Here is a 12,048-nt window from a genome sequence, read left to right on the forward strand (position 1 = left end):
TTCTAGTAGCAGGCTACATATACCACTCAAGCCTTATACTGTGTGTATAAAAAGTCATATTTAATGTACCTTCATATTTGGTGTGTATTTACATATATACGAAATCCCCCTCATTGATTTAAATGTTGTGCGCTTGTCTATTCAGAAGACCCGCGTCTTTGTACTTAGTGAGCGTCCTTGATTTTAAAGGCTGAGTCATTCCTGATCATACATACACAATGCCACCGTGAATGAAAGACTTGCATTTTACTGTATTCACTTTTTGGATTATTTATTATTACTTCTGTAATGTAATAATGTAATAAATAATTACTTATGTTAATACTTTACGTGTAACATGATGTAAAAATAGCTTATGCCTGTGTAGAGGACTGAGGTTCATATTAAAAGGTTGATTAAGACCACATGCTGTTGTAACTGTGAATGTAAACAGGATTTAGTTAGCTAAACTTGCCAACATTTGGAAACTGTTCGAGGGGGGGGGGGGGGGGGGTGGTGCATGAGGGTCAGCAGCCGCTAAAGAGAGAAAAAAAAACAAACCAAAAAAAACCTGTAAGGTGCGAGAGTGAACGCCCAAGAGTAGCTGCGTAGAATTTCAAAGGATAAGTATCGGAATGCATATGCATCTGGACGCAGGACATCTGCTAGGAAATTGGGACTGTCCCTGTCATATAGGGACTGTTATCATGTATGTGTGTACCGTTGTTAGTTATGAAAGAGGCTACATAATTCACAATAGTTTAAGTGTAAAATACAGGTTTGATCAGTCTTCAGCTTCATTCTGATTTCTGGCCCTTCCCTGGCATGAATTATGATAGGAAAATGCATCACATCATGTTGACCTTTCATCAAGGTGGATTAAAAGATTGGGCCTCTTTTGTTATTTTTTGTATTTATTTTTTGTTATCATGGTGGTTTTACCACAAAATTCTAAATTAGTTGTAAGGGACAGGGCAGTGATGTTTGTCTGGAGAAGGTGTTAACTTTTGTGTCATGTGGAAAAATAACCTCGGAATACATATATCTGTGTGCTGTCCAAACGTGTGCTGGGCCAATTTTGAGTGGAGGTGTTGCTTAACCCAGCCCATAATTTGATTGTTGCACTTCTCATACAAGAACTGTGGAATGGTCCTGTTAACTTTCTGACAGTCAAAATAAGCAGGCACAAAAAAGTGCCTGTATCTGCATTTTATTTTATTTTTCAAAGTTAAATTTACAATACTTTTACTAATACAGTAATTGTATAATACTTTGTAGTCCTGGCAGCAAATTAATTATTATACATTCACTGTGTGATAATTTCTATTTTTTTTTTAAAGTCTTCGTGATGTAAGAAAATCCGGCCTTTTTATGTTTTGGTTTTACATTGGCTTATCTTGTAACTGCTCAATTGAGAATACTGTTAGTACTTTATAACCGCTGGTGGAGCACCCATTTTTGGTTTTAGTGCTGGTGAGAGGAAGTGGTCGATGAGCAGATTGTATTCTCTTCCTGTGGGAAAGAGGAGGAGGGGACGTTAGTGAGTGAAGAAAATGGCGGCTGTGCAGGTCAACTGTTTCTGTCCTCAATGCTGCAAACGTATTGAATTCCTGTAGCCTTATTTAATCTGCTTTCAATTTCGCTCTGTTGCACTTTATATTCATGAGGTAAGTGCATCCCTTTGTCTCAGAAATTTTAAAAAATATATAGCGGCATTTGTAGAGTAACATAAAATACGTTGTTTTTGTGATGTCTGGATAAGTTGCAGCATTAAAAAGGGGGTCTGCTTATGCATCAATAATATGGGGACTTTGAAACTCGACTTGGAGTTGTTATCGTCGTCTTTGGGATTTCTTGGAAATGCCTTTGACGTGCAGCTGAAGTGTACTTTGTAACAGACTACCGTATCGATTGTTATGTGTTGTATTTCAATAGTTTCTGTCCAAATAGGGTTGATGTGTCCAGGTTACCTGGCGTGGCTGGTGTGTAACAAACTGAACAGTCGATGTGGGCCTCGACATAAGAAAACAAACAAGCTCTAGTATTGAAATTGGTGAGGGTGCAAAATCGCTGTTTAAATTATTAAGTTATGTGCTTAGTAAATGTAGTTGTTTTTTTTGTAATGACTTGTTTTGCCTGTACATCTTTTTCTCTAAAATTTAACGAGTCAGTGTTGTACGACAAATGATTAACTCTGTATGCAATGGAAACTGCTGTTTTTTATCGATTTTTTCAAGGTGCTTTAAAATATGCTTTTAAAGAGAGAATATTTGCAGTTATATTCACAAGTAAGCTACTTGTTAGTTTGACCGTTTAGATACGATGGTGCGTTTTGGATTGCACGCCATTTTTGTCTTACTAAGTTTCTTGTTTTAAAATCCTGAAGTTTTTATAAGAGTGATTTATTTTATGTTGTGTTCCATTTAATTGGACTGGGAACGAATGCCCGTTTCATAATATAAGCTAGTAAGTGAATGCTGTGTTTTTTTTGGTTTTTTTTTTCTTGCACGATGAGAACTAGTAGTATTTGCTAAATTAGCCATCCCTAGGATAGACGCATTGAGATTTAAACTGATGTAGGATACGATCGAAGAAGGTCGATTTTATTAAAGGCAGAAAAGGCAAGCGGTAATCCGAAATAAAGCTTACTTGAAGCGCTACTATTAGTACCAACAGTTGATTTATTTGGACGGTCGGTAGTTGAGATGAAGCTTCTCGTTTTGTGTTAGTGTGTTTTCTCCCTTGTTAATCGAATGTAATATGACATGTTTGGGAATAAATACAATTATTTTTTTCTAAACTGTACAGTCTATAGACGCCAGCATCTATTTCATTAACGCTTACCGGTGTTGGATAATGCTTGACCTGGAAGTAAACGCTGTTCAGTGCTGTATACAAAAAACACTAAGCAAGGAGTGTCACTTGCGAGGTTTTTTTTTTTTTTTTTAAATACAAATAAAGCATTTCTCTCGTTTATTTCTAGAGAATTGGAAGCTAAAGCCACCAAAGAAGCTGAAGAGAAGAATAACAGGTACATATGTTTATCTTACAAGTTTTTTTTTTTTTTTTTTTAAATTTGTGCCACATCCCTTGAGTGTTGTCTTGGGAATTCAGCATTGCCCCATGCAGCCCTGTTCTGCGACCCTGACCTTTAGACTCGAGCACCAGACACAGCTGGTGTAAACAAATGTAGATCTATTTCAGTTGGAACCTAATTGTAGTACAGTGTTAATTCTGAGCAGTGGTTTATTATTGTAGTGATACAAAAAAAGTATGAATTGTTGACCTCTATAGTATAATACAGTTAGAAATTTGAATATAGATGAACAGTGACACCATCTGTGGTTTCAAACAAGTAAACGCTTTACAAAATCAAATGGTTCTGGTTGCAAAAAGATTATTCTGACGGTACATAGGCCAAGCAGTTAATATAAAAGCTTTTTATAAACTAATGTTTACTTATTCAATCATATTCTTAAAAGCAACAAAATATAATATGAATGCCCTGTCTTCTGAGTGCGTGGGATTTTTATTTTTAAAAAGAAGTTACATTAAAGACCTTGGCATTGTATCTTTTTAGATGACATCTTTGTAATCAGTCTTTGTATACAGCCTGTGTGGTAAGTGATAAGTACAGACAAAAGATGCAACATCATTTTAAATTTTGTAGAGAATGTGTTGACAGTTATAACCAGTTTGCTGTACTTGCTGTAAGAGGTGGTTATAAATGGCATCTTCAAACTCTATCTATCATGAAAATTAAAAAGGGGGGTTGTTTTTCTATCTTGCTGGTAACCCAATGTATAGTAGATGCAATTTAAGCTTTAAAACAAATAGAGGAAATGTGTCTAGCTAGTACAGTAGTTGAACATTCCCATGTGTGCATATTGCTAATGGGGTAAAAGGAGCGATGGGCATGTGGGCTTCCTTAATGAGAATGTTTTGTCACATGGCTGTGAGAACCTGTCTGTGGTTGTAACTGTGATTATCCTGTATTCTTTCTTTGTCTGCTTTAGAAGCACAGTGCAAATGAAAATGCCAGTTTCCCCCAGTTATAGCTGGGAAACAAAAGTGGCGAGATTCCCTTTTAGGGTCATAGTTGTGCTAGCACAGTACTTTAGAATGTTCCAGCAGGTCCACAGTAATGATGACACAATGCAAAATCGTTTAACAAAAAAAAAAAGTTGTTTGCAACACTGTTTCGTGTCTGAATGTAACAAACTTGCAGGCAACATTGGCCTCTACAGATGGGGTGTGAATGACATGAAATACTTTCTTGAACTGTTTGTTCTTTGCACTCCATCATTGCTCTGTAGATACCCCTATCAGTGCTTTAGCTGTTTGTCTGAGTTTCATGCAAAAATGTAATAAATAAAGGAATAGTTTGCTGTGTTAGGGGAAATGGACATTACAAAGCCAGTCCATCATGGAAGGTAACTGAAGAATGGTTGGAAAACCATTACGCCACACCTGCTTTTTTTAAGAGCAACATCACTTTTGAAATCACAAGTTTAAAAGCAGACATTATTGCACAAAGTCACAGACAGAGTGCTTTTAAATCAATGAAGCTGTCTTACTGCAAGATGCAGTACATGTGAGCTTGGTGCGACCAATGAATGAATAAAAGCATTGTTTTATTTGAGAATAAAATGTCATACCTTGGCTGTTAAAGGGCGTATGGAGCTGATAAATGCTAGATTAAGAGCATTGCTACATAACTTACTGTAATAGTAATTGACCTCCATGCAGTGGGCCTCTCATGAATAACAGTTGAATGATTCTGCATGGAGCTTGGCAAGTTGTTTTTGTTCATTTCCATAACTGCACATGTTAGTAATTAAGGAAATGCCTTTCTTTCTGGATCACATTTCCTTGGTTTAGTTGTAGGTACTTGCAATTTAATGCTCCATGTACAGTAGTATTGCATGACTTCACGGTGGAGACAAAAAGCTGTCCGATTTGTTGGGTAAATTACATACTTTTAACTTCCATTTTTGTAATCAATGTTATAAAGTAGGCCAAAGTGATATCCATGATTCTGCAGTTAAAAGGATGCAGTGAATGCAATTTACTGGTATAATGCGACACAGGTGTGCTAGATTGAGGGTGTTAAAAAGCAGGCACTAGACCAAGAAATTGTGTTGGGTTTAGTATAGCCGGGGCTAGCAGAGTCCTGAGTTTTCAAAGTGCTGAAATGCAAATTTAGCATTTCCCTTCCAGATTAGTCTTTCAAACACTGAAAATGTAAAGGAGAATACACGATTAAAGTATGCTGTCTGTGTGAAAGTGATATACTCAAGTAGGAAACTACAAAAGTGAGTGAAGGAAAAGTATCTTGCTTATTTAATACTAGTGTTTGTGAACTTGTCTGAAATTAAGGTATTCTCAAATTTAGTCATGCATCAGGAAAATGAATCCTTCCAAATGCAGTTTAAATCTTTATTAGAAGCAAACTTATAGAAATATTGCTTCCCAACATATCCAAACTGAACTGTAACACTTTACTGTTGGATGTAACTTTTTTGGCAATATCATCCATTGTATATCTTAAGTCAATCATCCATTAAATTCACTGTGATTGTGAATCACAAGGATTTGCATTCTTTACTGTAAACTAACTTGTTGCTAGTCATACTCTATTGTTAATTGGGTGTTTGTAAAGCGCTCAGGTTTGCTATGTCACTTATAAACTGTAACTACGGTTTCTGCAATATTATGAACCTTGACTAATTTCATTTGAATAGTTTTTCTTGTATTATGGAGAATTTACCTTTTTGGTATTTTTTTTGTCCTAACCTGTGTGTGTACATTCATGCTCAATTTAGCATAGGTGTTGCCTTGGATTACCATGTCAGGTGCTATATACAATAAACTCTTTTTTTTAATGATTTCTGACCACCCACCTACATCTGTCCATTCTTTTGTGAAGATACATATAGATTATATGTACATACATGATGGTTTTTTATTTGCTTGACAGACCCAAGTGTTATAAATGTTAAGCTGAGTGTTTAGCATGGTCACCAGTGTCAAGTGCCGAGTGTCATAAACAGATGCCCTTGCTTTGTCCTTAAGATGCTGTCTTTATTGAGAACGCCACCTGGTTAACCACTTGGTTATGTATGTGGGGCTAAAGTAGAATGCGATTCACGATTGTGTTTATACCACATGTTCATGTCGTGTACAAACTGGTTTTATATTGTGCTCTGATGCTATTGAACAAAATGGTTGCCTGTTTCCTGCATCAAATTCCAATACAGTGATTCCTGTGAGGTTTGGGTTTTGCTTAAGTTTTGTCTTGAAATAAAACTGCCCCTTTATGTGTAAAGTTGCATGCTGTTTTCCCATTGATCTTTGTCATTATCATTTTAACCGTGTTATTGGCAGTTCCATAAAGATATTCGACTTGTTTTTTGTATTCAGCTTAAACGTGGGTACATTTATTACAACAATGCACAAAATATTGTACAACATGCATTACAGACTGAAGTTGAATGTGTGATTTGAATGCTGAACTTGTAATAAGAAAGGGCAGTGGTAATGCTGAAGTCTTCCTTATGTCCTGTCAGGCCAGCTGAATCTAACTTTCTTTGTAATGCTCCCTGCTTAATTTTCTACATTTAGTGTCCCTCTGATCTAACGACCAAACCCAAAGAAATGCAGATAGCTCCAGTAACATGTTAAGGTGTGGTCTTTTGTGTAAAAGGAAATTGACTAATAAAACTTGCTTTTGAAGTTCCTGATGACTTTGTAGTGTGTGGGTTTGCTTTGTTTTGATCAGAGCGGTCAAAGTTATTGCTTGAGCCATGCAATGATCCAGTCTGGGGTTTTATTCAAACCTGGTGCTTTATTTTAAATGTACGTTGCTTTTCAGTACACATCAAAGCAGTGTTTTAGTTTCACTCTGACTATCCTGAACTGCAACAGTTCGGAGATCTGTCGCAAAAAAATCAGTTGGGGTCAAAATCGCTTGCTTTTAATAAATGTATTTCATATCATGACTCCATAATCCATTAAACCAAGTGCATAATGGGGTGTTCTTTTTTTTTTTTAAATGGAAAAATAGTATTGTTCTTTAACTGGAAAGGTATAAAGATGCAGTCCAGCCAATTTTGTTTAACAGTGCCAGTCTTACTAAGCAAAGTATTAGTGAGTTTACTAGGTTATAGCAGAAAAAACTGACCCTTCTAGCATACCTCCTAACTTTGATAGATTTGCTTTGAGCTAAATTGAGTTTAAAGCAATGCATGTTGCATAGAATGGCTATGGCTCTGAATGTTTGTATAATGCTGTCTGGAGCAGAACAAGCAAACCATTGTTAAGCAAAAACCCAACTGCTGGCTAGTTTATTGAAGGCCACAGATAATCTGACATCCAAGCGAGGTTATCGGCTCGGGCATTCGAGTACAAATGAGGGCAAAGTTTTTATTTAAATGCACAGGTCGGCAGTGTATATTAGGCTACTGCATTAACCTTTTATTTATTTTTTAAATAATTTGACAATTGGGGCTACTCTGGAGAATAATTCCAACTAGTCTTGTTTTTACATGAAGGTATGAAAACTAAATAAACATGGTCTAGGTAGAATTGTATAGGCCTACAGTTTGTTTGTTTTTTTTTTTTTTTTTTTTTTTACATAAGATGTATAATTGAGTGTTTAAGTTGTGGATGAACATAGCAAATACAGTACGTCCCTTTCTTTAAGTTAGCTTATTTCTCTTCATACCGAATCATCTTCAGTTTCATGTAAGATTAATACATAAATACATTCCTTCATGTCAAAGTGAGACTACTTTGAATTAACAATCATTTTGAATTATTCTTGGGATAGCCCCAAATGTGTCAAACAAGGCTACTTTGAGGAGGGGTGGGGGTTAATGTGGCAATAAATAGGTATATTGCATGCCTATGCCTTTAAATACAATTATCAAACCATCTGATTTATTTATGTATTAATATTCTATGAAACTGAAGACGAAAATATAAATCTTATGTAAAACTATACAACCCATAGACCATGTTTGTTTAATTTTCATCCCTTCATGTAGACTAGTTGGAATTGAGGGTAGCCTCAATTGTCAAAACTATTTGAAGAGAGAGAGAGCAAGAGATTGAAACCACACCATCGCCACTGCCCACGCTTCATTGGAGCGTGTCTCTTCATAATGCTATATTTTTCAGAACCCTGCTACTTACTTTTAAATAAAAATATTGAAAAACATACATTTTCTTAATTTTTGTATTAACAGCTGTTATGCTTGTTGGGCCATCTGGGTGAAGGCAATGGCTCCTGTTGTGTTTCTTGCCCTTTCCGTTATTGCTGTGGCAACAAAACTAATTTGAAATAACACTGAGATCTAATTCCTGTAAATAGAAGCAGCATAACTTTGACTATGCTTAACCTGTAGGTCTTTCAGGGTACCTTGTTAAGTGTACAGTGCTATCAGCTTACTGAAATGTGTACTTTCTGTTGCAGCGTTTAGAAACGGACTGCTTATACAGATATCAAGTTAACATTAGCAAAGGTCACATGACTCCCAAGTCTGTAGTGAACTGTTTTCATACGCCTAGTTCTGTCAGTTCCTTAGGCTGCATACAACTAGCTGACTGAGGATAATGTGCTCTACAATGACTATTCAAGATTAAAAAAAAGTTGTTGCTGGGTGGCAGATGAATTTAGTATCCATTACACATGCAGTTGTAATGGCTCTGGTATTCAACTGGGTTTAGTCACCATCTTTGGAAAATGGTAATATGACATCCAGACTGAAGGATGGTAGGGTATTGTACAATGCTTTCATATATCCCTTTATTTTTATATAGCGCCTTTCATAGTGGACCACCATCACAAAGTACTTTACAGAGGTAGGCTGTGAACTGTGCATTATATGCAGAGTCACTTACAACATCTCATCCGCAGGATGGAGCACAAGGAGGTTAAGTGACTTTCTCAGGGTCACACAGCGAGTCCTTCTGGTTACAAGCCCTGGACTTTAACCACTGGACCACACTGCCTCCTTGTATGCTTATGTCACTCTTGTTAGCTTAGACGTATCACATTTTTAAAACCAAGGAGAGGGCCAATGTGCCCTACAGGAGGAGCTGTTTATAGAGTAGTAATTCAACGGTTCACCAGAGGAGTAATCCTTTAAGTAGGTTAGGCAGAGCTTTCCCTGTTTTCTAATTATGTTGCTGCATCCACTAGTTTGTTATACTAAAGGAATGTGTTGGTTGGGGGTTAGAAGATGTGCATTGGGAGAGAATTAAAGATGACGGTATACATTGAAGCCTTTCTGTATATTTCTGTAGGGATATAGGGCAAGAAAAGGAAGAACAGTTGATGGAAGAAAGGAAAAAGAGAAAAGACGACAAGAAAAAAAAGGAAGCTCTAAAGAAGGTAATCTGCTTTGGCTGTTTTAGAATGACGACTGAGGAAGCTTTACCAAAACCTGAAAAATAAGTTCTCAGGTAATCATGATGAAATTAGATCAGGCAATTGAACATTTAATATTCATGCAATTTCATTGTCAACATCTGGATTATGAAATCTTTCATATTTTCTGTAAACACTGTCGCATATACAGTTTATGTAGTTCTGTAATTAGTTAAATGCAAGATCTTTTGATATAAGCATTTCTCCACTTGCTATCTACATTTCCTAGTAATGTCTCCTGCAAAATTGACCACATGCTGATGTTTTCTCAAGCTGTTTAGGATGCTACAAAAAAATCTTCCCCACGTGATAAGAGCTTCTGTTTTGTATTTTATTTTTTTCTTCTATCTTGTTGATTGTTTCTAAGAACCTTTTTTTCTGTTTCAGGCCACTGAACAAAAAAACAAAGGTAAGAGAAATGTTTTAGAATATTGTGACAAGGTATAAGTTGCATTTACTTTGGGACATTGGTACTACCTTTTTATGTTTCAGTATCTTTTGTCGACTTTGGAATCAAGCCAGCAATGCAACCCAATGACATTAAAAAGAGCTTGCAAAAATAACTTAAATACTATGAAACAGTATGGAGCTTGGTACCTGTATTTCCAGTGGGGTTGGCTTTAAAGAGTTAGGGTTTTTCATAAGATATGCACAGTAAAATGTAACTTTAAATCTGTATCCATTAGGAGAATGGCATTTAGTAAGGGCTATGGGTTGTTTTTTCTAAAGCAATTTGCATCTCTGCAAAAGGAGTTTTAACTTGACTTTTCTGAGCCCTGATTTGAATTTGATGCTCCTAAATGCTACTATTCAGGGATTGTATCTATGCAGTTACAGAACTGTAAAACACTACATGCGATTTTAGTGGTAAAATTCAAAGGTAATCGTTTTCTCGCCAGCATTGTATTTTCTATAGGGCAGATGTAAAAAGAGTGGAAACATGTCTCAACTATTTTGTGTCAGGGCACAAGTTGTCACAGGACATTTGGTTTACAGAGAAAAAAGATGTTCCAGCATAATGTCTTACTGTTGCTCATATTTGACATTTCAGTTGTCTTGCTGCTGGCATAACCAGAAGATGGGAGTGTTATATATAGTCTCCGCATATAGGAACACCTCCCAAGAGAACACTTCGCATAAGGGAACACGCTTGTAGTGAAACAGATTTTTCCCATTGTAAATGCTCTGGCTAAAGGAACAGGAACTTTGCTTTAAAATAACATCTTCTTGGCACTGATAGAGATTTGTTCACAATGGATACAGTACTGTTTTGTTACCTGATAACTGCAGTAATAGATGTGGAGCAGTGGATTACTGTGTAACATTGCTAGTAACGCTTTAAAAATGTATGCATATTAATTGATTACATCTGTTTTATGCATATAGTAATTAAATATATTGCTGTTTAAGAGAGTGCTTGGTGTTGATAGCAGTATGAATCTGAATCCCTTACACTGCAGTTTCAGTAATGGGCAAATGTGGTTCACCAATGATCACCAATGTTCAGATTTACACATAGACCTGTACATTTTGAAAGAATCTGCCTAAACAACTGCTAAACGCTCTTAGTTTCAAAGATAGTACAGATCTGGAACAGTTTTTAATTGAATGAAACAATCGTCAGAAATGACAATAACCCTGGAAACTATTTGCAAGCTTATTTTCGTCATGCCTGCGGTCCTAATCAGAGTTGTTTTGTTTCTTCAAGCCCTAGCGGTTGCTAAGTGATGTTTCCGTCACAACACTAACTCCCTCGAACTAAACAAACCTTTACTATTAGGGTTACTGCAGAAGCACGCTGGGTCCAGAGTCATGCATTGTGCTTTGGATATTGCAAGTAAGCCTTGTTTATTTATGTTTACTGTAACTATTACAGATTGCCACATTTTGAGTTCAGCTCAAGCAAGTTGTGTTTGTCAACAATTTTGGCAGAAGAAAATATTTTTAAACATGAATATTTAAACATGCATGCTGGTTTTTCCAGTCTTATGAATATGCTGATGAATAATTAAGGATGAAAATAAATGTTTTGCTCCCTAATTTATTGTTTACCGTATTCCATGTAGCCCACACATTTGTGAACTGTGTGTAATGCAGAGAAAGCAGGGTAGTAGATATAAATTGACCTGTCGTCTGCCTGTTCAAGCCCAGCATGGGCAGAGGAATCTGATTTGATGGCTGTTGCTACCATGTGGTTTAGTTGCCTCAGCCTTTTTTCCCCCCAAAGCTGCTTAAATTCTTACTAGTTGGTAGGGCTGTATTAGAAGATGCGTTCGCTAGCCAGGAATTCGAAGATTGTTTTAAACCTTCGAAGGTTCGTCAGATGCCAATCACATATTTTTTTTTTTTCTGTTAACAGAAATCTTTTGAGAATGTACGAATACCAAGTAGCTATGGTGATGTCACTAGTAAATTATGCAAGGTTAGAACCTTCCTTCGGTAATGTGTTCCGAACCTTCGTAGGTCAAACTGTACCCTTCGTTGCAGCCTGACTGATTGGGTACAGTTGGCCATGCTGTCCAGTTTAAATAAAATCATTTTTTCAGTATTACATTCTGTAAATTGGATATCTTTCGGGAGACTTAAGTAAATCCATTATTTGTATTTATCCCTGTGAACTCGAAGCTGCCTTTTTA

The 12,048-nt window shown here is 36.4% G+C and overlaps 1 protein-coding gene across 6 annotated transcripts in view; it reads left to right on the forward strand.

Annotated features, from left to right (window-relative positions):
* LOC117431292 (trinucleotide repeat-containing gene 6A protein-like) overlaps positions 1-12,048 on the forward strand; it is a 135,076-nt gene that overhangs the window by 88,981 nt on the left and 34,047 nt on the right. For 4 of the 6 annotated variants that reach the window (XM_058995924.1, XM_058995925.1, XM_058995926.1 and 1 more), the window contains exons 6-8: positions 2,963-3,010; positions 9,289-9,376; positions 9,800-9,821. In XM_058995924.1, the coding sequence (XP_058851907.1) occupies positions 2,963-3,010; positions 9,289-9,376; positions 9,800-9,821 (158 nt within the window). Of the gene's footprint in view, positions 1-1,428; positions 1,647-1,929; positions 2,033-2,962; positions 3,011-9,288; positions 9,377-9,799; positions 9,822-12,048 lie in introns of those variants that run through there. The other 2 variants (XM_058995928.1, XM_058995927.1) reach the window with 2 other exon arrangements.

This window comes from Acipenser ruthenus, chromosome 22 (assembly GCF_902713425.1).
Source record: "Acipenser ruthenus chromosome 22, fAciRut3.2 maternal haplotype, whole genome shotgun sequence".
Classification (NCBI taxonomy): Eukaryota; Metazoa; Chordata; class Actinopteri; order Acipenseriformes; family Acipenseridae; genus Acipenser; species Acipenser ruthenus.